The sequence below is a fragment of the Pelodiscus sinensis genome, chromosome 1 (assembly GCF_049634645.1).
Source record: "Pelodiscus sinensis isolate JC-2024 chromosome 1, ASM4963464v1, whole genome shotgun sequence".
In the NCBI taxonomy this organism is placed as follows: domain Eukaryota; kingdom Metazoa; phylum Chordata; order Testudines; family Trionychidae; genus Pelodiscus; species Pelodiscus sinensis.
The window spans coordinates 209,610,670-209,629,417 of NC_134711.1; the positions used below are offsets into that span (position 1 = coordinate 209,610,670).

Genomic DNA, 18,748 nt, shown 5'->3' on the forward strand with positions numbered 1-18,748 from the left:
AAGGTAGGTTTGGTGTATTACAATTTTGAAAAGAGGTTTGTTGGCAGCCAGCAAGCATTCTTTTTAGAATTCTTTCTTTCCTTACTTGTACGTTTACTTTGTTAATTTCTTTTTTAAACTCTGATACAAACTAGAATAAGAATACAATTTTACCTTTTTCTGACACTAAAATATATAAATGAAATTCTGTGCTAATATAATGTATTTATCTTTGGAATTGTGTTTATAAGTGCTCTATATTAGATTAATTGTTACCCTGGACTTCATTGTGATGTCAATGTTAAATCTATTATGAATGACATTTTATGTCTTGTAGATTCAAAGAATGTAAAAAAGGAGAAAAATGTGAAGAATCAGCAGTCAAACATGTCTTTAAAAAATGGTAGGTATTAAAATTGTAAAATGATTAATCAACATAATGTTTAAATTTAAAATATTTGGATTTTGTTGTCTTAATTTCTTTTATACCTCTCAAGCTGTTACATATTACTGGGATACATAAAAGAATAGAAGCCGCTGAACCACTGCTGTTAAATTCATTAGTGGACTGTGTTTTGATATTTCATATAAAGGTGTCTTTGAAAGTGTGAAAAGATTGACATTAGCATGGTAGTTTAGCTGAGCAAAATGCCAATACTAGTTGCTTATGTAATCCCATGAACAAAAACAATGCATGGGTCTCAATTTTTTTAAGTTTTGGGTTATTGCTATTTTTTTGCCTCATCTAATCCTATCCATACATTTTCTCTGACATGTCTCCCAAAACTCTGCATTTTCTCCCCTTTAACTAAAATGTGTGCTGATCCTGAAGAGACAAGCTGCAATAAATTGGCTGAATTTTCATTAGTACTACAGAGGTAAGGAAGGTAAAATAATCTCATGCATTTGTTCCTCTGTGGAGAAAACTAGAAAGTGGATTGTTTGAGACCAAATAAAAGTTCAGAGCATTTTGATCTGCAGTTGTGTCCCATGATTTGAAATAAAAATGGATACCTTCCCTCTTACCGGAAAATGATGCTTTTTTCATCAGGGTCATGACTGATAGGGTCACGTCTGCCATTGCGAAGGAGCAGGAAAATCATTTGCTGCTGTGTGGTGCAAATGTGTGGTCCGTTTCTTAAAGCTGATCTGTTTATACTAGCTACATGTCTAAAAGGCAACAACTAGCGTTTTGAGTACATTGCTGCCACCCTTTCCTTTCCCTACCAATTAATAGAATGGTGGGGCACCCCCCGTCCCCGTCAAGAGTCATTCAGTACACGTTAGTTCTAGGAAAATTCTGTGCTAACAAATGAAAAATTCTATGCACAGTATTTTAAAATTCTTCATATTTTGTCAAAATAACACCGTATAATCACACTAGTTTCATAGAATTGGAAGGGACCTCAAGAGGTCATTAAGTCCAGCCACCTGCCCTCATGGCAGGACCAAACACTGACTAGATCATGGGTTCCCAAACTGGGGGGAGTGCCCCCCTGGAGGGGCGCGAGGCGACCGAGCCTCTCTCCCCCTCCCCCCATCAAGTTTTGCTGTCCCTCTCAGTTCCTTTTTTTTTTTTTTTCTCAACAAATTTTGCTGCTTTTTCTTTTTTTTGGCAGGTGGGGCGTGAGGGTTTTTTCAAAAATCAAGAAGGGGGGCGTGATGCCGAAAAGTTTGGGAACCACTGGTCTAGATCATCCCTGATAGATGTCTTACTAACCTGCTCTTAAATATCTCCAGTGATGGAGACTCCACAACTCCCCTAGGCAATTTATTCCAGTGTTTTTCCTAATGTCCAACCTAGCCCCCCCACTGTAATTTAAGCCCACTGCTTCTTGTCCTATCCTCAGAGGCCAAGGAGAATAATTTTCTTCCTCTTCTGTGTAATACCCTTTTAGATACTTGAAAACTGCTATCATGCCCCCTCTCAGTCTTCTCTTTTCTAAACTAAACAAGCCCAGTTTAGTTGAGTCTTCCCTCATAGGTCATGTTTTCTAGACTTTTAATCATTTTTGTTGCTTTTCTCTGGAGTTTCTCCAATTTTTCCACATCTTTCTTAAAATGTGGTGCCCACAACTGGACACACTATTCCAATTGAGGTCTAATCAGCACGCAGTAGAGCAGAAGAATTACTTTCTATGTCTTGCTCACACCATTCCTGTTGATGCATCCCAGAAACATTTTTGCTTTTTTTGCAACAGTGTTGACTAATGTTTTACTTGTTGTCCACTATGACCCCTAAATCCGTTTTGGCAGTACTCCTTCCTAGACAATCACTTCCCATTCTGTAAGGGTACGTCTACACCTCAACACTATTTCGAAATAACTAGCGCTATTCCGAAATAACTGTGTAGTCCGAATCTACACAGCAGGAAGTTATTTCAAAATAGTGTCAAAATACTGTCAAGCTGAAGGACTTCTTACTCCAACTCCTGTAACCCTCATTGTATGAAGAATAAGGGAGGTTGGAGGAAGAGTGCTTTATTTCGAAATAAGCGGTGTTTACACAATCCCTATTTTGAAATAAGCTTTTTCAAAATAAGGCACGCAGTTGATGTAGCTCAATTTGTGTAACTTATTTAGAGGGAAGCCCTGCTGTGTAGATGCACCCTATGTGTGAAATTGATCGTTCCTTCCTGAGTGGAGTGCTTTTCATTTGTCTTTTATTAAACATCATCATGTTTACCTCAGACAGTTTCTCTAGTTTGTTCAGATAATTTTGAATTTTGACCTTATCCTACAAAGCACTTGTAACCGAGCTTGGTATCATGTGCAAACTTAATAATCGTGTACACTATGTCATCACCTAATTCACTGAAGAAGATATTGAACAGAATTGGTCCCAAAACAGACTCCTGTGGAATCCCACTTGTTATGCCCTTCCAGCATTGTGAACTGTTAATAACTACTCTCTGAGAACGGTTATCCAGCCAGTTATGCACCCACCTTATAGTAGCCCCATCTAGGTTGTGTTTTCCTAGTTTATTGATAAGAAGGTGAATGTGAGACAATGTCAAATGCCTTACTAAAGTCTAGGTACATCACATCAATCGCTTCTCTCTTATCTATCAATTGCTTCTCCCTTATCCACATTGTTACAATCCTATCAAGGAAAGCTGTATGATTGGTTTGACATGCTTTGTTCTTTATAAATCCATGCTGGCTGCTACCTATCACCTTATTATTTTTCCGGATATTTGCAGATGGATTCCTTAATTACTTGCTCCATCATCTTCCTTGGCACAGAAGTTAAAATTGATCGGTGGGTAGTTTCCTGGATTGCTCTTACTTCCCTTTTTATAGATGGGCACTATATTTGCCCTTTTCCAGTCTTCTGGAATCTTTCCCGACTTACATGACTTTTTAAAGATGATAGTTAAAAGCTCAGATACTTCCTCTATCAGTCCCTTGAGTATTCTAGGATGCATTTCATCAGACCCTGGTGACTTGCCGACATCTAACTTTTCCAAGTAAATTTTAACTTGTTCTTTTATTTTATCTTCTAAATCTACCCCATTTCCACTAGCGTTCACTATGTTAGGCATCCTACCACCATCCATCTTCTTGATGAAAACCAAAAGTCCATAAGCATCTCTTCCGTTTCCAAGTTTTCTGTTATTGTTTCTCCCTCTACCCTGTCCTTGGATTTCCTCTTGTTCTTAATATACTTGTAGAACATCTTCTTGTTACCCTTTATGCCCCATCTAGATTTCACTCATTTTGTGCCTTTGCCTTTCTAATCTTGTCGCTGCAATCCTGTGTTGTTTGATTATATTCATCCTTTGTAATTTGACCTAGTTTCCACTTTTTACACAACTCCTTTTTGATTTTTAGATTACACTGCTCTACAGCCAAAATGCTTCTGAATGTAGTCAAACTTTACTAATTCTGGGTCACTGAGAACAAAAATGATGATTAAAATTGTTGATTGGCTCTAGTTTTCAAGATATGCTATTGGGTCAGTATATACGACCCTTGACTTGCGAATGGCGGAGGATAAGTGACTTATAAAGGGAAGGGATCTCAATTTAAACCAGAAATGACTAAAATACATCTTTGACTGGATCTATGAATAAATCTATGACTGGGTTTGGACAGTACTTGCTTTTTAGGCAAAACAATGAATGATGCAATCTGAAGCTGGTATTGCGTCATACATGCTATGAATTGCATCATGTTATTCCTAGAAGTCATGGATGTTTTGCTGCATAATGGCAATGTTTTGCCATCAATTCCAGTTGGTCATGCAGTCCATGTGAAGGAAACCTATGACAACATGAAACAACTTTTGAGGTGCATAAACTATGACCAACATCAGTGGCAGCTTTGTGGCGATTTGAAGGTTGTTGCTCTCTTGCTTCGTCTACAGACTGGATACACAAAGTACTGCTGTTTTCTCTGCGAACGGGATAGTCGTGCAAGAGATTCCCACTACATCAAGATAGATTGGCTACTCCGACAGTCATTGGAGCCTGGGAGGAAAAGTGTTCAGCATCCACCACTTGTTGAATCAAGGAAGATTTTGTTACCACCCTTACACATCAAGCTGGGTCTGAAGAAGAACTTTGTCAAGGCCATGGACAAAACACAAACAGCTTTCAAGTACCTCCGTGGAAAATTTCCAAGGTTAAGTGAAGCTAAGATAAAGGAAGGTGTCTTTGTTGGTCCTCAGATTCATGAACTTCTTCAAGGTGATGCATTTGACCATGTACTGCGTGGCAAGGAAAAGACGGCATGGAAAGCCTTCCAGTTAGTGGCAATAAATTTTCTCGGAAACAACAAGGCAGACAACTACAGGTTGTTGGTGGAAAACCTCCTCAAGGCATACAAAAGTCTTGGTTGCAACATGTCACTAAAGATACATTTTTTGCACTCTCATCTAGATTTTTTTCCACCGAACTGCGGAGCAGTGAGCGACGAGCACAGCGAGCGATTTCACCAGGACATTGCAACAATGGAGAAATGCTATCAGGGCAAATGGAGACAATCAATAATTGCAGACTATTGCTGGACAGTGACAAGAGATGCTCCATTTAATGAATACAAGAGACAAGCCAAGAAGCGCCGAGTAGACACTGATTAGGACTAAACTATGTGCATAATAGTTTTTGCCTTTTGTTTCATAATAAATTTTATTTATATAACCCTTTTGCTTATTTTTAAAGTGTTACATAAACAGGACAGGTGAAATATTATCATGTAAAGCAACCATAAACACATGAAAAGACCTAGGTTTACAATTTATGATTAAAACTCTACTATCTACACAATATACATAGACGTAAAATGTAAAAACTTAAATATCTTGGAATCAATCAGTTGTTTTAATTGTCATATTTGAATTCAGCACATCAAAATACATAATAAATAGCACATTTTATCTCTGAAGCAGATGACTTCTAAAAAAATTCTAGACCAGTGTTATAAAAGATCTCCTGATTGATCCAAAGTAGTCTCCTGCCATAGTTTCTATCTTTGCTATGTAGTGGTATAGCTTGCTTTTGGGCCCCTAATAATGTTCCTCTGAAAAACTGCCAACTCTCTTCTCCTCTTAGTCTTGCTTCCCATGGGACCTTACCTACAAACTCTGAGTTTACTAAAATCTGACTTCCTGAAATTCATTGTCTCTATTTTGCAGATCTCCTTTCTACTAGTCCTTAGAATCATGAACTCTGTGTCACTTTCTCCCAAGCTGCCTTCCACTTTCAAATTTTCAACCAGTTCCTCCCTATTTGTTAACATCAAATCAAGAACAGCTTCCCCCAGTAGCTTTCTCAACCTTCTGAAATAAAAAATTGTCTCCAATGCAGTCCAATAACTTATTTAAGTTATTTTGGTAATATATTTCAAAACACCTATCAGCAAGTTTGTCAACACAGATGAAGAAAAGATTTCCCCCCAGGAGAAGAAAGTTAAAGAAACACCCATGACAGGAGCCTTTTTTTTTTTTTTTCTATCCAGTGCCATCGACCCACAGAAAATATCAGTTGAGACTACACACTGGCCCCTGGAGGTTGGAGGAGGTTCAGGGCTTCGAAGGACTTGGTAGTTATATAGGTCATAAACTACCCAAACATCTGTTGGGAAAGTAACATAGCAGGGCACAGATAACCCAACTAGTTCTTGGAATATATTGGAGAGAAATTATTATTTCAGAAAGCGGAGAAAGCTACTATAGGGAAGGCTGATCTAGATTTGTTTTTAACTAAGTGAAGAGCTGGTTGAGAATTTGAAAGTGGAAGAGGCAGTTGGGTGAAAGTGATCATTAAATGAGTTCATGAGTCTAAGGAATGATAGAAGGGAGAACAGCACAAAAAAGACAATGGATTTCAACAAGGCAGACTTTAGCAAATTGAGTAATGGTCCTACCATGCATCCTTCGTCTTCCTCGTGCTTTTAATGTATTTGTGAAATGTTTTCTTGTTACACTTAATGTCTTTAGATAGTTTGAGCTCGTTTTGTGTCTTGGCCTTTCTAATTTTGCCGTTACACACTTATGTTATTTATTTATATTCATACTTTTGTATTTTGACCTAGTTTCCACTTTTTGTAGCATTCTTTCCATTCTTAGATCATTCATTATCTCCTGAATAAGCCAGGGAGGACTCTTGCCATGCTTTCTATTTTTTCTACTCACTGAAATAATTTGCTCTTGTGCCTCTTAATGATTTCTCTTTGGAAAAATTGCCAACCATGTTCAGTTGCTTTTCCTCCGAGACTTGCTTCCCATGGTATCTTACCTAACAACTCTCTGAATTTGCTAAAATCTATCTTGTTGAAATGCATTGTCTTTTTTGTGCTGTTCTCCCTCTATCATGGCTGGCTGGGTTGGAGGGAGGGGGGAAAAGCAGGCTGCATGGTGTGTATGTGCCAGGACATTTTACATGATTTCATTTCAAACAAAGGTGTTAATGGCTTAAGGTAACCGATTTTTTTTAACAGAATTTTTTTGGAGTGTTGCAGATATCTAAAGCTCTGATCTTAGGATTTTTTAAGAAATCATTGTTACAATATACCATGTATGTATTAGTATTGCATTAAGGCCAGATCTTTGCTATGTGGTAGAGTTCTGGCTCTTATGAGTCAGAAGTAGCAATTACTGTGTGTGATGCTAGTTTTGTAGGATGAAACCTTATTTGCAACCTCTTTGAAACATGCATCTGTCTACAAACACTGAAATAATGTGTTAATTTGTTCTGGGGTTCTACTCTTTCAGTTGGTGACACACACAAGGTAAAAGTTTCAAATCAGGAGAACTTTTATCTATTTTAACAAGTCTCTGTTTCACCCTAACCCTAAGCATTCCCCAGAGAAACTGGGGAATGCCTTTTACTCTCCTTTCCAGTGTCAGTAAATATTTTATTAGTTGTGATCTCCTTGAAATTACTGTTCCTAGTTGACTCATAGATTTGTTTAGCATCTTAAAGCTGAGCTTTGTGTGGATAATATGCATTTTCATGTGTTGACTAGCCTGAGATGTTAGAAAGGATGATGATACATGTACCCCAAGAGTAGTGTTAATTTTCTTTATTTGACTTCATATTAAATATCAAGCACTGCTCCTTGTTAGCTGTCCCTTGTTATAATATATTTTCTTTCACACATGGATTGTTTATATATAAAATTTTTTGTTTAGATTAGTGGTACACATCCACCCACTACCTCAGTATTGGTGTTGCACATGAGATATTTCAACCTGCCCAAAAGAAAATTTAACCTGCCCAAGGATAGAGGGAACACTATTGGTAAGCTATTATGCCATTACCATGCCTTCCAGTGTACATGCTGGTTTTGTTAGGGTGATCCTGCAATCCCTATTTACATAGACTCTGAGCCCCACATACGGGGGTGAATATTGCTTATGAGTCAGTACAGAGTGGCATATACTGGAAGAAGAAATGGTTACTTACTGTAACTGTGGTTCTTCTTTGAGGAGTATCCTTGAGGAGTAGCCTTGTGGGTGCTTCACCTTAAGTGTTTGGGCACTGCAGTGCGCCCAGCTGGAAGACTTCAATAGCAGTGCTGTTGAGAGGTAGTTTGCGCATGCGCAGCACACTCCATGCGCTGGGCAGCTAATGCGCATGCGTGGGCTACGATCCCTTCTGTTCCTTCTCTGCCACTGGCAGTGTTGGTCAGAACCCGCAGTACGCTCTGCATTGAGCTCCTCCGACAGATAGGTAGCCTTTTTACCACAGACTTTAGTCAGCTTTAGCCTTAAATCGCCTTCCTTCCACTCTAAAAGAGTGGAGCTGCAGATAAGCAAAGGCTCGCCGCCTCCAGCTTTCCCCTTGTGGGGCTCACCCCACAGGAGCTCTTCCCTCTGCATTTTATTGATTTTTTTAAAAATTGATTTTATTTGATATACTCCGTCTGAGGAAAATTGAGGAAAATTTCTTCAGGGAACCCCCCCTCCCCAGGCATAAACCAAAGCTGCCTCAGTTCAAGTGCCATCTATTTGCTGCTATTTTTCATGCCCGGAAGGGCGTTCATTTATCTCCATTGCCTGGGGCAGCACCGCGGCGTAATGCAGTGTGCTCATCAGAGAGACCTGACGGCTGGAGCACACAAAGCAAGAGAGCTAAAACTGAAATCCATCTCGCTTGAACGGCACTCTGACCAGTCCTAGACCCTGGTCCCCTACATCTCTGCTCAAACCTTCACAGGGGCAATGTCAGAGAAGGTGACTTCAGCTGCCTTAGCTGCTAGCTTGGCAACCTCTAAACAATCTAAGAGGACACATGCAGATTCTAACAGGGAATCCCTTTCACCCAAGAAATAGCGATCCCACAAATCCAAGCCAGTTCCATCCCCTGTGGGGGCTCCAGACAAGAGCTTGCTGGGGCTGTGATCACCCACAGCACCCCGATGGTCCCAGGATTTGGCCACAATGATGAAACAGGCTAGCAAGCCTAAGCCCCCTGCGACACAATCCTGGTACCACTAGCTGTGCTGACGCTGCACTCTGCTAATGATAAAAATACTGAGCAAGTCAAAAGGCACAGAGGTACAGTACCTCCTGCCACCTATGCCTCAAATTTATTCTTCTACTAAAAGTTACCTCAGTACCCACAACTCCGCTTTTCAGTACTGATGCCTCCCCAGCACCAGCCAGGTTCTCTCCAGCAACTATAATAGCTTCTGCACCTCCTTCATCTAGTGAGGAAGAAGCCGCGTCTCTCCCAAATGCCATGTCACCCAGGCATTCCTGCCCTAAGAGGATGATGCTTCAGCCACAACCCATGATACCTCAGTGACACCCCAACTAATGGCTACTGCCTCCTATGCCCATGCCTCCTACTTGGCCCTACTGGGACCCCTGGGCATCTTTCAGAACACACCAGCAGCAGTATCAATACTTCATGCAGGGTCACTCAAGACCCACATCAGTGACCTCCCTAGATGTGTCTGGGGGTCAAACCGACTTCGATCACCCCTTCAGCGATGATAACTCTGATTCATCTCATCCGCCAACTCAGTTGTCCTCCCCCTCCGGAGGATGCCCTTATGCCACTGCCTCCTTCAGCAGGCGGTGATTCCAAGGCTTTCCAGGACCTCTATAAAAAAGGTGATTGACTGTACTAGAAATGTCATTAATGACACAGCCTAACACCCAACATAAGTTCACCAGCATCCTACATGCCACACCGGTGGCTAAATTAGCACTACCTATAGACCCTGCCCTCATTGATCATGCTAAACAACTGTGGTAAAAATCCACTATCATATCACCAGTGCACAAGAAGGCAGATAGAAAATACTATGTCTCCTCACAGGGTGCAGAGTTCCTTTTCACACCACCTCCTGCCAATTCCCTCATAGTTGACGTTGCCAACTAGAAGACCAAACAAACTTTACCAAAATCTACTCCCTGTGATAAGGTGTGGAAACAACTTGACCTTATGGGCCGAAAAGCCTACTCCTCAGATTTCCTCCAGCTACGCATCTTGAGCTACACAGCTATGCTTGAGAAATATACCCATCATATCTTCAAGCAGATACTGAATAAAAGTGGGTATCTTCCAGAACAGGACAAGGAGCAGTTTAAAGCCAACACAAATGAGGGCTTTCTAATAGCCAGGACAGCCCTACAGGCTGCCCTTGACTCCACTGACACCACTGCTCGTTCCCGTGCAGCTGCGGTCATGATGAGGAGAGTATCCTGGCTCCAAGTATCTGACTTCCCAAAAGAAGTCCAGACAAGGGTTGAAAACCTCTCATTTGAGGGCCCAAAGTTCTTTGTGGAGTTTACCGACACTTCATTGCACTCCTTGAAAGATTCTAGAGCCACTCTTTGTATGCTGGGCATTCAGGTTCTTGTGCCAAAATGAAAACAAAACAAATGTTATACACAGAGATACAGACCTGCCTTCTTTACTCAACCACAGGGGGAGTAGAACCAGAGGAAGCATCAGAACTAGGGCAGAAGGTTGACCAGCTTACTCTTTCCCAGCTCTTTAATAATAGACAATATTTTGAAGCTCAAGTTGGGAGTCATCAGATTCATCCCTCACCTCCCATCCTTCATGGTACTCCAATATCCACACAATGCCTAACATCTTTCTGTCATCAGTGATGCCTCATAACATCCAACAAGTGGGTGCTGGATGTCACAAGGAACGGGTACTGCATACAGTTTCTGTCCGTTCCCAAACCCCAACCACCCACCCTATCCCTCTTCAAGGACCCATTTCACGAGTTTATCCTATGCGAAGAAACTGACCACCTGCTCTCCATTAAAGCAGTGGAGCATGTTCCCCACCAGTACCACAACACTGGCTTCTATTCCCAGTATTTCCTCACAGAAAAGAAGTCAGGGGGATGGAGGCCAATCTTAGATCTGAGAGGCCTCATCAGGTATGTTCTAAGGAGAAGGAGTAACTCACCCTCTACAGTAACTGAGGTTCTTTGAGATGGGTGTCCCTGTGGGTGCTCCATCACCCACCCTTCCTCCCCGCTGCTTCAGTACATCATCGCGCATCCCTACCGGGACAGAGAAGGAACTGAAAGAATCATAGCCCACGCATGTGCATTAGCTGCCCAGTGTGTGGAGTGTGCTGTGCATGTGTCAACTACCTGTCACTAGCATTGCTATCGAAATCTTCCGTCTGTGCGCGCTGCAGTGCCCAAACACTTAAGGTGAAGCACCCACAGGGACACCCATCTCCAAGAACCACAGTTACTGCAGAGGTTGAGTAACCCTCTCTTCTTCAAGATGTGATGCAGATGTGTATTCCTGACCCATTCTCTGTCCCTTTGCATTTGAGTCTGGTCTTTGGGCCTTTAGTGTGAAGGGGAGGTGGTTTGTGATGGCGCAGCCTCAAATAACTAGGAGAGAAGCAATTGCCATAAGGTGTAAGGGCTGCCCATCTGAGTACTGCTAGGCAAAATTCTCGGGCTGTAGTCTACTCAGTGCTCACACATGTTAGTGGAATTTGTCTGCATCACATCTCGAAGAACCGCAGTTATAGTAAGTAACCATTTCTTCTGCTCGTCTAGAGTGATAGAGGATAAGGAAGCAACTTCTATTCCTCCTGCTCTTGGGATTTGAATAGTGCCTGTTCCTCCCCTCATGAGGGGTATGTCTACACTACAATGTTAGTTCGAACTAACGGACGTTAGTTCGAACTAACATTCATAGCCGCTACACTAGCGCTCCGCTTGTTCGAATTTGAATCGAACTAGCGGAGCGCTTAGTTTGAACTAGGAAAACCTCATTTTACGAGGATTAAGCCTAGTTCGAACTTACTATTTCGAATTAAGGGGTGTGTAGCCCCTTAATTCGAACTAGTGGGAGGCTAGCCCTCCCCAGCTTTCCCTGGTGGTCACTCTGGCCAACACCAGGGAAACTCTATGCCCCCCTCCCGGCCCCGGACCCCTTAAAGGGGCACGGGCTGGCTACAGTGCCCGTGCCAGGTGCAAGCCTGCCAGCACCCAGCCAGCAGACCCTGCACCTGGCACGGCACAGAGCCACCCACCCGATGCCCCCCAGCCCATCCCCTCTTCCCGGGACCAGGCTGGCGGCTCCCGGGAGCTTGCCCTGGACCGCAAGAGGCGGGCACCTTCCTGGGCTAGTGCGGACATCGTGGACCTCGTCCACGATCTCTGCACTAGGCACAGGAAAGTGGCCGTCTAGGGCAGGAGAGCTGCCAGCCTGGCCACCCAGGAGCAGGTGTGCATGAAAATCAAGGGGGTCCACTGAGACCCCCGACCCTGAGCCCTGAGCTTACAATGGCCGTTCTGGGTCAAACCAAAGGTCCATCTAGCCCAGTAGCCTGTCTGCCGACAGCGGCCAACCCTAGGGACCCTGGAGGGGATGGACCGAAGACAGTGACCAAGCCATTTGTCTCGTGCCATCCCTTTCCAGCCTTCCACAAACTTTGGGCAGGGACACAACTCCTACTCCCCGGCTAAGACTACTCCATGGACCCAACCTCCATGACTTGATCTCACTTCCCTTTAAACTCTGTTCTAGTTGTAGCCTTCACAGCCTCCTGCAGCAAGGAGTTCCACAGGTTAACTATTTGCTTTGTCAAGAACAACTTTCTCTTACTAGTTTCAAGCCTGCTACCCATTCCTTTCCTTTGGTGTCCTCTAGTCCTTCTTTATGGGAACTCATGAAGAACTTTTCTGAATGCACCCTCTCCACCCAACCCCTGCTTTTAGAGATCTCTATCCTGTCCCCGCTCCATCTCCTCTTTTCTAAGCTGAACAGTCCCAGTCTCTGTAGCCTCTCTTCATCTGGGACCTGTTCCCAACCCCTGATCATGTTAGTTGCCCTCCCCTCTCCCAGCCTTTCTCTTCCCCTCTCCCACCTCCTTTTCCCAGTCTCCCCCAGTTTTGTTCAATAAAGACAGAGTCAATGTTGGAAGAAACGTTATCTTTATTTTGTACATCAATAAGAAGGGGGGCTAGGGAAGGGTAAGTGGAAGGAGGTGAGGGAGGAATGGGGTACGAGCCCCCGATGGGGAGGACTGGGCTGGCTCTGCGGGCTTCTGGGGGTGGAAGCTCTCCTGCAGCACCCCATTGCCCCCTCTCCCCAGATGGCAGCCTGCGGCAAGTGCAGCCGGGCTGATGGCCGAGTGGTGTGATGTGCCCAGTGTGGGTACTCTGGCAATCCAAGCCAGGACTGCTTTGCAAGCGGGGCACCCCTTAGAACTGTCTGTCCGGGGTGGGAGTCGGGACCCTTTAAGCACAGCCCTCGGCTAGCCTGAGACAGCATCTCCACGCTCTAAGTCCTCCTCTGATGCCCTGCCGGCACTGCTTCCGGCCATCCTTAAGCCCTGTTCAGGGTCCACTCAATGTGGACTTGCTAGTTCGAATTAGCAAAACGCTAATTCGAACTAGTTTTTAGTTCTAGACGCGTTAGTTTGAATTAGCTTAGTTCGAATTAATTAATTCGAACTAAGTTAGTTCGAATTAACGTTGTAGTGTAGACATACCTGAGCAGTGTTCCCTCTAAGATTTCCCATCCATGAGTGGAGTGACTTTTGTCTTGAGCCAGTATTGAGGTCATGTGCACTTGTTTGGATGTGTGCCACTGGCACTCACCAGTGGTGCTGATCTCTGAGAGACTCTCCTAGTGCAGAGATCCTCAGCCTGGCCTCCCCTTGCTGGGAGCCCAAGCCCTGCTCTCCTTTGATGAGGAGAAGAGATCTGCCTTCCCAGGGAGCACTGCTCCCGGGGCAATCTGTGTGCAGGGCAGGGGCTGTCCTAGGCTGCTCTCTGTGGGGCTAGCTGCAAATCTCAACCTGGAGCAGAGGTAAACTGCTGCCAGTGCCCAGGGTTAGCAGAGTGTGGGGATCCTGGAGGTGGAGAAGCCAGGAACTGAAGGGGCAGGAGGCTAGGAGAGCCAGAGAGTAGTGAGGGAGGAGAAAAGGTAGAACAGGTATGCAGGGAGCCCCAGGAGCAGCTGCACCACAAACCCAGTTCCAGTCCCAGCTCCGACCTCAGGAGCAGCTGCATCACGGTCCTGGCTCCAACTCTGGAAGTCAACCACCACATGACCTACACCGGGAGCAACTGGGCAGCCACTATGTGGCCCTGGCCTCAGCTCCAGCCCTGGTGGCTACTTGGCTGCTCCCGGGGTGGGGCCACATGGTGGGTGGTTTCCAGAGCTGGAGCCAGGGCCGTGGTGTAGCTGCTCTTGGGGCTGGAGCTGCAGTGCTATTTTTAGTACCGTGGCCTCATCCCCAGAAACAACTGCACCGCACCCCCAGCTCCTGCAGTCTCCACGTGGCCTGCTCTGGTTGCCATTTGGGCCAAGGGTGCTTGGTGGGAAAGTGGGAGGCCAGGGCTGCATGATGGCTACCCAGCTGCTCCTCGGGTGGGGCCGCATGGTGGGTGGCTTCCATGCGGCCCCACCCAGGGAGTAGCTGGGTAGCCACCATACAGCCCTGGCTTTCCACTCACCCACTAAGCCCACCACTAGCAGCACATTGCTTTTCACATTCAAAGAATGTGAGTGCTGCTGCGCAGCTCTGCTGAGGAGGCGGGTGGGAGTAGAATTCTTATTGCATGCCCGTGTCGGCACGCACCTTAGACGGAACTTAGCTCATGCCATATTCTAACTACTCAACTGCTACTGAGCACTCTGGAGTGCTGCAAAGGTAACACATACAGGAGGCAGAGTGGTCAAAGGGAACTGGACTTACAGCAGAGACTGGCTCTCATAATTTGTCACAGAACAGCTGTATGCTTCTGGGCAAGTTACACCTCTCTGCACCTCCATTTCCCCATCTATAACACTAGGATAGTAACACCCTACAATGAAAAATTCTTTGAGATTTATGAATGAAAACCATTGTTCCTTGTTTTAAGAGAAGAGAGAAAGCAGTCACTCTTAGTGCCAGCTGAATAGATGGGTTTTAGAATGCAGGGGACCTCTATCCTGGCTGCCCCTTGGTCTTGTACAGTAGCAGGACTGCGGGAGATTCATTGGTTAAGATGGGAAATTGGAGAGTAGGGGAATCATGGAGATGTGTGTAGGAGGAATGAAGAGTGTGAGAGGACTGAAGGAGGGTAGAAAGAGTATGGCAAAACTTGTGATGAGAAAAAGGGCTCCAGTAAAATGATGAAGGGGGATTTTTTTGGAAGAGGGAGGGCTGAGGATATTCTGTAAGGGAAGGGAAATATTTCCCATATTGACTCCTGCATTTGCAAGAATATATGATGCAATTGCCTCACCATGTAAAAATAGAACTAAAGCCCAGGATTGTCAAGGAGAGAGCGGTCTGAAGACAGAAGAGCAGAATATTTAAAAGCATGAGTCTCCCAGCTTTGTGAAGTAGAGAAGACTTGGAGAACAAGCATGCAGAGGCCATACTGGTAGGGAGACTGAGTGAAGTTTCAGCATTCATTAAGGTTGCTTGCATATCTGTAGCAACGCCCTACTAAATCGAGTCTGAATCCAAAGAGACTTTTATAGCTTTGAATGCATATTTCAATTTAAGCTAGTCCTGTGTGTTCTTTGCCAGCAGCCAGTGTTGTGCCAAAGGGTGAGGAGCTCTTCACATCACCAAAGTAGATAGATATGTCTACATAAAATCCATACTTGTAAAATGTGAGGATTCCTTACTTCTAACCTAAGTGTGTATGAGGAAGGAATACTCCTCTGAGTGAGAGGGCTTGGGATGTTAAGGGATAGTAACCAAGAGACAGAAATTTCTTCCTACAGCATCAGAGGGAGAAGTTGTAGATCCTAATGTGCCAAAAAAGGAGGCTTACAGCTTCCTGCACTGAAAAGACCTATGCCAGCTGATGAGAAAGAGCTTAGATATCAGTTTAGGGACAGTCATGTGCCAGAAATCCAGAATAGGCCTATGAAAAATTAGGCTGAGAGAGCCTGAGCTTAGATAACGGGGCTCAATGTGTCAAACATTAGCCAAGTAGAGGAAAGCTTTGTGAAAGAGAACACTTGAGTTTTGGTGCAAAGATGAATGTTGTGGATGTTTGATTTTATAAAGGGGTGGGCAGGATTAATAATAAATATAAAAACCTGTCAATTTAATTTATATAAACTAGCTCTTTGAATCTGTATTCATTATTATTCTTAAACTATTTTGTTAGACTATTTCATTGCTGACAAAGCAGAGTGCACTAGTATTCACAGTTAGTTCAGACTATGGGAAATAGTTCAATACCTGAGATAAAACAAGACGAAAAACTTCAACATGGCTGTCAGTTCTAAAAAATAGTCTGCCTAAACCTTTGAAAGGATACTATTAGTGGTACTGGCTAAATGGTTAGTGCAATAAATTTGTTTTCCTGTTTTCTCTGGTAATTCAGCCTAAAATTGCATGTCTCTTAAATTGGGTTACTATAAAAGAAAAAATTTGAAAATTAAATTGTTTTTGCTGAGCTAATTTTCCTATTGGTTGCTGTTTTATTCCGACTCCATTCCTGATATTCTCTTTAATAGTAGAGCCTCAGATTGTTGTATATGTTCAGTAAATAGTGTTATCATTTGTAAATTATAAAAACTCTTTCATTGGATATAGAAAAGGTTTTTTGTAGGGCTGTTGATTGGTTAATCATAGTTAAATCATGCAATTAACACATTTAAGAGATTAAAAATTAATTGCAATTAATTGCAGTTTTAATCACACTGTTAAATTTCAGTTGGTATTCTATTATTGTTATAAATATTTTAGACGTTTTTCTACATTTTCAAATATATTGATTTGAGTTACAACACGGAATACAAAGTTTACTTTATATTATTTTAATGACAGGGGTGTTAGAATAATTTGTGTAGTGAAAGTGCTGAGAGCCATCAAACCAAACTGTTAACACTGTATATAATGGAAACTGCATCAAACCAGGGGGTGCTGTAGCATTTCCAGCACCTTAGTTCCAGCACCTATGATTACAAGTATTTGCAATGTAAACATGATGAACAAATCGTGTTTTTCAATTCCTTTAATACAGGTACTATAATGCATCTCTTTATCATGAAAGTGCAACTTACAAATGTAGATTTTTGTTTGTTACATTATTGCACTCAGGAACAAAACAATGTACAACTTGTGCGTCTACAACTCCACTCCGTCCTACTTCTTGTTCAGCCAATTGCTCAGACAGACGAGTTTGATTTACATATATGGTATATAAGATGGCAACTTTACTTACAGTATCTCCTGAGAGTCAGAACAGACATTTGTTTGGAAGTTTTGTATTGGCATTGCAAGATATTTACATACCAGATTTGCTAAACATTTGTATGTCACCATTCCAGAGGGCATCCTTCCATGCTGATTGTACTTATTAAAAATGTCTTAATTAAATTACTGACTGACTTCCTTCAAGGAGAATTTTGTTCCTTTTGTTCTGTTTTACCCACATTACCAGCATTATCTCCTGCAAATTGTCACCAGACTTATTTGTCTGAATGATTGGCTAAACAAGAAGTAGGATTGGGTGGACTTGTAGACTTGTACATTATTTTATTGTAAGTGCAATTATTTTTGTACATAATTTTACATTTGTAAGTTCAACTTTCATGATTAAGAGATTGCACGTCAGTACTTATATTAGGTGAACTGACACATACTATTTCTTTTGGAAATATTTATAAATATTGAAGTGAGCACTGTACACTTTCTGTGTAGTAATTAAAATAAAGCATTTGAAAATACAGAAAACATCCACAAATATTTAAATGAATGGTATTCTATTAAACAGCATAATTCATCATTTCTTAAATCATACAATTAATCACAATTATTTTTTAATTGCTTGATAGCTCTACTTTTTTAAAGAATATTATTTTCTCATTTGACAGTTTCCATTGACATACATCTCACCTTTCTGTCTTTTTCATAATCTCTTCATGACATAAATTTTACAACATTAAGTGTTGTGAATGAATTCAGCTTTAATTTACCTCAATTTTGATCTATATCAACAAATGAAGTAAACCTAATACAAACTTCAGACTGTGAGGAAAGGTAAATGATCTGCAAGTGAATGAAACTGCTGACTCCCTCAATGGTTGGTGAAGATGCTGTTCCTTTGTAGTTATCTTTGTAATTTTCTGCTTGTTTCCTTATTTTGATTACTTACCATAAACACAGTCCCAGGAGAAGACCTTTCTTACCTGCCTCATTTTGCTGTTAAGTCATCCCACTAATTTACAGGTACTTCAACTGAGATGATTTTGGAAATGCTGACTTAGAGATAATATTTTGAGTATGATAGGCAAGACGTATCCTATCAAAGGCTAGTGCTTCTGGAATATTCTCCCATGAGATAGTAATTGATGAAAATCACTGGTATCTTTCAGGGCAACACTGAAAAGTTTTCAGTCATTTGTGTGTTTTGTTTTATTGCTTAGGAAAAGGATTGTTTTCTAGGTATTTTTCTTGTGTGTTCTTTACATGGAGCTGTGTGTTTAATGTTTTGTTATAAATGTAGCCAAGCAACTTTATGGATGCCAGTTCCCAAAAGACAATTTGACTTGATTTTATAGTCTAAAACAGGGGTCTCCAAACTACGGCCCGGGGGCCGGATGCGGCCCGCGAGGCCCTCTCATCCGGCCCGTGGAGACCTTTTTGGATTCAAAGGCAGAAGAAGTGAGATTGTTTCAAAACCCATTTGAAGCAGATGTGGCCAGTTGCCCAGATGAACTGCAGCTGGAAGTCATTGAGTTGCAAGCAAATGACCTCCTTAGGGACAAGTTCAAAATAGGACTGGTGGGTTTTTACCAGTTTTTGCCCAAGGAAGACTTTCCTAATGTCAAAACTTTTGCATCAAGGTACCTTTCAATCTTTGG

General features: G+C 42.6%; 1 protein-coding gene across 6 annotated transcripts in view; it reads left to right on the top strand.

The window, feature by feature from the left end:
- The window catches only part of SCML2 (Scm polycomb group protein like 2), a 141,481-nt gene that overhangs the window by 23,499 nt on the left and 99,234 nt on the right, over positions 1–18,748 (top strand). For 3 of the 6 annotated variants that reach the window (XM_075913888.1, XM_075913895.1, XM_075913902.1), the window contains exon 3: positions 317–382. In XM_075913888.1, the coding sequence (XP_075770003.1) occupies positions 317–382 (66 nt within the window). Of the gene's footprint in view, positions 1–316; positions 383–2,550; positions 3,242–18,748 lie in introns of those variants that run through there. The other 3 variants (XM_006113370.3, XM_006113369.4, XM_075913919.1) reach the window with 3 other exon arrangements.